Consider the following 6,403-nt stretch of genomic DNA (forward strand, 5'->3'; position numbering starts at 1 on the left):
AAGTTTTGTAGTCATTTTCCCAAATCATACAATTTTACAATACAAACAAATTCTCTTAATCATATTTTTTAATAAAAACTTAAAGATTAAAATAATATTGCGTAAATTTAAAAAGAATAATTAATTTCAAAAGGTCTGTTTCCTTTGACTACTATTGATAGCGACACCTAGCGGCTCTGAACTCGAAACATTAGATCTTACTCTACACGGCAGATGGCGCCAGGTGGTGACATTATCTACATGCAGTGTTACCATAACTTTTAAGCAATGTTATTCCTTATTTCTCGAAAAGATTAGAAATTTTCTAAAAAACAAAAACACATAACCACAATTAAAACAAAAATTCAAAACTGCCAAATTCACAGGAATTACCAAAAAATTGGTTAAGCTGCTATAAAGAAGTTTGAGATGCTTTAAAATATAGTCGAAACATCCCAGCCGAACATTTTAAACATTTTCCTCCTCGAATAAGACAACTGACAGACACTTTTATTGACGTTCTATATATTAAAAAAAAATAAATAAAGAATAAACTAGTGTTACTTTTGTATCAATAATATTGATCATAATCGGTAAGTTTGGTAAAAACTTTTACCCATGTCTTTCTGTATCGATAGTTTGTTTAATCGATACAAAAATGTCAGCTGTTTTGGATCATTGATACATTTCATAAAAAAAAAGGAAAATAATAGCTGGTCAAATATGGATTTAAAAGGTGAGTAGATTTAATTTTAAAATTAAGGAACAAAATAAACGTATTTCTATTACCGTTAGAAAGGAGAGATGACAAAAAGTGGACTGACGAGAACACCCTTCTGATGTTGTCACTTTATGCTGAACGGAAAAATAAGTTCCGGAAGGGCAAAAGAAATAAATGGATCTGGGAGGAAATTTCCAACGAACTGAGGTACCATGGAATGGACATCGACACCGTGCAGCTAGATCGAAAATTCAGAAACCTCAAGAAAACCTTCGAATACGTTAGGAAAAGGCAAAAATCAAACAAAAAATCGCAGGATGTGAAATGGCGTTTTTACAACGAGATGGAAGACCTTCTGAAGGATGTGCCAGAAGTTGTAGATGAGGAGGATGAGGAATTGGACTCGTCCTATAGTCAGTCTCCTATCATGGACAGCCATATAATAGAACCCATGAGCCCCCCTCAACCAATACGGATAGTTGCCCAAAGGAAACCACACCGCCTCAATAGAACGTTCCCGAATGAAATGGAATCAAATTGCCAGGCAAAGGAACGTCACCCTAGCAGAGACGAGATATCCATCGACACGCGGGATGAGGCTCTTAAACACTTGCGAGCCCTTCAGGAATACGCCATGATCCAGGATAACTTTCGGGCCATTGGGCTTCTTATGCAGGCAGAACAGGCCATCGAGTGCCCGCCTAAAAGTAAAGATTTTGAAGAATAGTCATTATACTAAAGAGGTTTAATTTAAATATACCATATAGATAATAAAAATGTACATGTATAGAAAGGTGATATCTACATGATGATTGGCGGGAAGAAACTTTAACTTTCGATTTGATTTTCAGTGTTCCCTTTTGCTGTAACCTCCTGAACCCTTTTGCTTATTCAAATGTTAAATAAAATAACAACTGTGTCGAGGGTTATAACATAATAATAATATCAAAATTGTCTAATTAAAAAATTCAAACATGGCTATAAATAACAGTCTATTAAAACAAAGTGGCAACATCATTCAACATAACTGGAAATTGAGAAAAGCTATGTAATTACATATATGTATAAAGTTTTCCGTTAATATTTGCCCCGTTTTGAGGGGGAACTATGAATTTATGGGGGGTAGGAAGAATTAAATCTCTCTGAAAAGCATTCGGAAAGAGAATGTTGCTCTCTCGTAACGCGGCTGGGAGAAATTTCTCGTCAAGCAGGTTTTTGAGCAGGCCAGAGAGAGGAATTCAGCAACAAATTGAGAGTCGCCGTCCACATGATTTTAGTCAGCGATGGGCTTTAATCTACTTTTTAGTTTCCACCCGTTCGGTAGCGCCCGATTATTGTGTTTGTGTGCCTAAAAACCTGCTGTATATTTGGCCAAAGTGTGATCCCATGAGTAAGTAAGGAAAAGTAAGTCCGGTTATCCTATGTATATCTGTTTCTATATTTATACAATAAGATACTTTTTTCAAAATTATATTTGTTCTCGTTATCCGTAGTCATTGGCATATCAACGGAGAGCTAGCTGACAAAGAGAGCGTAAGACCAGGAAAGAGACTAATTGTAGACGAAGAGAGCCTAACTGTACAAATGTACTCTGACGTAAGTACCCTCTCTTTGCTTTATTTACAAATTTTTTAATGATTCTTTTTCACGAAATGGGGAATTGATAAATATATAACTTTTTAAGGTACTTTTCACTTTTTAAAATACCCAGTTTTGAAGTGAAACATTACCGTTAAAAAGGTGTTGGACTGATGTAAGAGAGGAATAAGCGTCAGTCGCTTTCAGCGTTTCAAACGACACACGTCTATGTCGCTCTGTTTTGGTCATACACTGCAAACAACTTGGACACAAAATGAAAGCTTTTAGTAAATTAAATTATGAATGTGTCACAATTACCACAACTAAAACATCATAAAAGTAACATTTTTGTGACCTTATCTAAACGTTCGAATAATGCCGAAATCAAATTCTCAACGGTGTAAAGAGTACAGAGAGAGAGTGCGGGCTGTCCGCAATGCTCTTAAAGTGGAAGTAGGGAAAAAAACGAAGAAAACAAGTACCGATCGTGTCCGGAAGTTTAGAGCCAGGAAACTGGCAGCCATGGAAGAAGTGCCTCCGAATGAAGATGATCAGAATCCCATCATCAATTTCCATAACACTAATTTGGTATGTGTGATTGGAGGCATGGGGGTGAGGAAGATATATCCATGTTTTAACAGGATTTGCTATCCAGAAAGCTCGAAAAGTTTAGGATTCTAGGATTTTATAAAAAACGTACAGTTCTAAAACTTCAACTTCTATAGAAATGAAAAACTTTGAGTGATATCCCCCATGATTTAGATTCCCCCGATTATCTTGTTCCATTAAAGTTTATTAATAATCCTTTTTCCAATTCTAGGATACAGATGACCAGCCTGGTGAAGATTCATTTCACGGCACGTCCAATACCCGTCGTGTACGTAATATTCTGCCCGGATTAAACAGAATTCAATAAACAGTTCGATCTTTGCATTCTAGGAAACCGATGAAGACACATCCAATCCCTCCTCCGATTCGCAGCGTGTCCGTAATGTCCTGACCCTTGAGGAGCGAGTGGCGGTCATCAGTCAATATGATATTTTGCCCATGTATAGCAAGATAGCCCGAAACTTCAACTGCAGCTGGGAGCAGATAAAAAATATAGTGTCCAACCGTGACTCCATAATGGAGTTCTATGAGGTGACAAGTAAATTAAGCCCCAAGCCCATCAAAGATGGAGACGTCCGGAAAAATAAGCTGAGATTCCTGGGTCACTGCCTATATGAGTATATCCAGAGAGCTCAGTACTATCTGAACACCGAAATCACCGAAGAATTGATTCGCAACAGGGCCCAAGACTTCCGAGATCTCCTGAGGCTGGAGGGATTTGTGCCGAGCAAATCGTGGATGAATCACTTCAAAGCCAAGTTTAATATTACTCTCTCCAATCGGCAAATTACGATAACCCGGCGGCCACCACGATCGATGAATCTCAGGGATATAATGTCATACTGCGGACGTAATAACTCCGTCGCCTGCACTTTGGCTCAAAGGTCACCGGAACCAAATTCCGAATCTTCAGCTTCATCATCTCAACGTGATCGGCCATTATACCGCACTAAAACGTTAGTGGAAGCCTCTAGTCAAAATCAGGCCACCTGCGACGAAGTCCTGATGCGAAGGAGACGGAAAATTAATTTCCTTGAGAAGTGCCTCTACGAGTACACAGAACGATGGCAGGTCCACAAACAGGGACGGGTCGACCTGGATAACTTACGAACCGTGGCCATTAATTTGAAGGACATCCTTAAGATTGAAAACTTCTTTCCGGACAAGAAGTGGTTAAACCACTTTAAGAGTCACTACGGTTTCAATTTTTCTGTGGGTGTACCAGCGTCTAATAGGCGAGTGCCCTTGTCTCTGGATCTCCGGGATATAGTCAGCTACTGTAGTAGACCCGATGGCCAAAGGGTCACCTTAGCCAGTAAGGTAGCTCAGACTCCAGTCCCGACTGAGGACACAAACGACGGAAACAAGGAAAAAGATGAAGATGATGATGACTGTGTGGCGGTGGATGTAAAACCGGAACTTATAGAAATCAAAGACGAGGACGACGATGAGGATGACAACCAGATCTTAGCAAAAGCCGCCAAGCGAAAAATGGAAGATAATACTGCTCCTTGCCCCTTAAAAATACAAAAGATTCAGTCTCTTCACAAAAGTGATTTAAATGATGAAGTAATTCCTCCTGCCCCCAGTCCTGGTCACTATTCCGAAACTAGTGAAGAGGCCAACCTTCCAACTTGTGTCGAGAACTACAAAGATGCACTTCGTCTGCTGAAGCCTTTAGAAGAATTCGTTCTGTTGGAAGAAAATTATCGCGCCATCGGTCTACTCACACAGTTGGAACAAATTTTCGAGTCTATGGCAAAGAAGGAGAAGTGATTCATTATATTGTTTTATATTTAACGTTTTATTGTTTGAAATTAGGCTGTATCTAAAAAGTAAACATAGAATAGAATAAAATAAAGAAAAAAATATATTAAAATGAGAAAATATCTTATCCAAAATTCTTTTCATTGAATACGTTTTAGAAAAAAAGGCTTTTCACACGGACCATTTTCATATTACTTACCAGTGTTGGTAACTGGTCCGTAAAATTAAGCTTTTTATCGAAAATCGAAACTTTTTCGGCCTTTTTTCCATCTCTACGAAGAAAGGTAAGACCACGTGCAGGAAATTTTTTGATTAAAATTACATATTTTATTAAGACTAACCAAATGGAAGACGCTTTGAACCATAAAAAATTGCAAGATAAAAAATCCATAAATGTTGAAGTAACTCAAGGATATAGTTCCAAGTCAGAAGAGGATGATCAAATTCAATATCATGGATCTCCGTTGTCGGAAATGGCTCTGCGGCGTCAGAGAAAGCTCGTTTTTCTTGAAATATGCCTCTGCGAGTACATCGTACGTTCCCATTTTCATTATAATGTAAAGACATTTCCTCCACAAAGTTTGCTCACTGTGGCCATAAAGCTGGGGGATATGCTGGAGATCGAAAGCTTCTTTCCGGACATGGACTTAATGGATGAAATGTTGATTAAATTTACAAAGGGTGTGGTTCCAGTGAAGAACCGCAGGATTCCTTCGTCCCTGGATCTTCGCGACATAGTCGCCTACTGTGGAAACCACGGACAAAGACCAGTTCTTGAGAAGGAAGAGGCCCTCGAAGCTTCTGAAAGCCCGAATCCAAAGAATAAAGATTCAAGGGATCAAGGAAGCGATGATGGCGCTGTCATCGAAAAGCTTATAGTCATCAATGATGACAAACCCCTTGTTCCGACCAATGACGACGAGGTGTCTGAGTGTGAGTTGGGACCGAGCACATCGAATGCAAGTAAGAGGCGATCCATTAAGGACGGTAACATCGATCCGGAAATGGCGCCTGTTGTTTGCAACAAGGATGCGTTGCGTCGTCTAAAGCCATTGAAGAAATTCGCTTTAATCGAAGAAAACCATCCTGCGTTCGGACTTCTCACGCAGCTTGACAAGATCTTCGCCAATGCTGCGGAGAAGGATACTAAAATATAAATACCAGGTAAATAGTCTTGGTGATTACAAGAAGACTGGTTTAAGAAAGCTTTCTAATTCCTTTGTTGCAGGATCTCAACATAAAATATTTAATGGATCTCAAAAGACTCAGGGTCAGAATCTTGTGATTCATCGTATTCCCAATACCATATAAAGATAGCTTTAACATTGTTATTCAAGTAAAACTTGAACAAAGTTAATATCGTTAAAGATATTATTTTTTAAAAATAAAGACATATTAAGATGTACTGTTTACATCTGTCATTATAATTAAATGAAATGTAATCCTTGTTCATCTTTAAATATATTGATTAACAGGAATTGAACCTTTTTTTCGACATAAATTGAAATCGTGCCCAAAATTAATTTTCTAATGGAGGATTTTTAAGGAAAAATGATCCCCTAAGCCCTTTGCTTAACTTTTATATAAGCGCCCTTCATTTCGTCCTTTGTTCCGTTGAGAAACGCAATCATCGCTAAAACTTTATGTCCGTCCTTCAAAACTTTAGGCGCCCTGCCCATCGAGGGGTCATGGGACATGGGGCGGATGGAATGGAGCTGGAGAGCAGGATGACCTGCGGCGGGGGAAGTT

At 38.7% G+C, this 6,403-nt stretch overlaps 3 protein-coding genes across 5 annotated transcripts; all 3 read left to right on the forward strand.

Moving 5' to 3' along the window:
- Window positions 1-570: 570 nt before the first annotated feature.
- LOC6506704 lies at window positions 571-1,496 on the forward strand. The gene is made up of 2 exons (XM_001957355.4): window positions 571-715; window positions 775-1,496. Exons 1-2 carry the CDS (start codon window positions 598-600, stop codon window positions 1,425-1,427), a joined length of 771 nt encoding a protein of 256 aa, XP_001957391.2. The 5' UTR covers window positions 571-597; the 3' UTR covers window positions 1,428-1,496.
- Window positions 1,497-1,803: 307 nt separating this feature from the next.
- Window positions 1,804-4,770, forward strand: LOC6506705. Of its 3 annotated transcripts, none has more exons than XM_001957354.4 (4): window positions 1,804-2,104; window positions 2,194-2,296; window positions 3,099-3,155; window positions 3,218-4,770. In XM_001957354.4, the coding sequence occupies exons 2-4, from the start codon at window positions 2,285-2,287 to the stop codon at window positions 4,661-4,663; spliced, it is 1,515 nt and encodes a 504-aa protein (XP_001957390.2). In that variant the 5' UTR covers window positions 1,804-2,104; window positions 2,194-2,284; the 3' UTR covers window positions 4,664-4,770. The 3 variants fall into 3 exon arrangements, with proteins under 3 accessions (XP_001957390.2, XP_032310173.1, XP_032310172.1); XM_032454282.2 differs by having other exon boundaries at window positions 1,804-2,090; XM_032454281.2 differs by lacking the exons at window positions 1,804-2,104; window positions 2,194-2,296 and adding an exon at window positions 2,472-2,866.
- Window positions 4,771-4,902: 132 nt separating this feature from the next.
- Window positions 4,903-6,096, forward strand: LOC6506706. Its single transcript, XM_001957353.4, has 3 exons — window positions 4,903-4,938; window positions 4,990-5,818; window positions 5,883-6,096. Exon 2 carries the CDS (start codon window positions 4,999-5,001, stop codon window positions 5,809-5,811), a length of 813 nt encoding a protein of 270 aa, XP_001957389.2. The 5' UTR covers window positions 4,903-4,938; window positions 4,990-4,998; the 3' UTR covers window positions 5,812-5,818; window positions 5,883-6,096.
- Window positions 6,097-6,403: the final 307 nt, after the last annotated feature.

The sequence above is a fragment of the Drosophila ananassae genome, chromosome 2R (genome assembly GCF_017639315.1).
Source record: "Drosophila ananassae strain 14024-0371.13 chromosome 2R, ASM1763931v2, whole genome shotgun sequence".
Classification (NCBI taxonomy): Eukaryota; Metazoa; Arthropoda; class Insecta; order Diptera; family Drosophilidae; genus Drosophila; species Drosophila ananassae.

Coding starts and splice junctions, on each gene's coding strand:
- LOC6506706 (XM_001957353.4), top strand. CDS start 4,999: ATGGAAGACGCTTTGAACCATAAAAAATTGCAAGATAAAAAATCCATA.
- LOC6506705 (XM_032454281.2), top strand. CDS start 2,654: ATGCCGAAATCAAATTCTCAACGGTGTAAAGAGTACAGAGAGAGAGTG. Junction 2,867..3,098: donor ATTTCCATAACACTAATTTG/GTATGTGTGATT, acceptor TTCCAATTCTAG/GATACAGATGACCAGCCTGG. Junction 3,156..3,217: donor GCACGTCCAATACCCGTCGT/GTACGTAATATT, acceptor TTTGCATTCTAG/GAAACCGATGAAGACACATC.
- LOC6506704 (XM_001957355.4), top strand. CDS start 598: ATGTCTTTCTGTATCGATAGTTTGTTTAATCGATACAAAAATGTCAGC. Junction 716..774: donor GTCAAATATGGATTTAAAAG/GTGAGTAGATTT, acceptor TATTACCGTTAG/AAAGGAGAGATGACAAAAAG.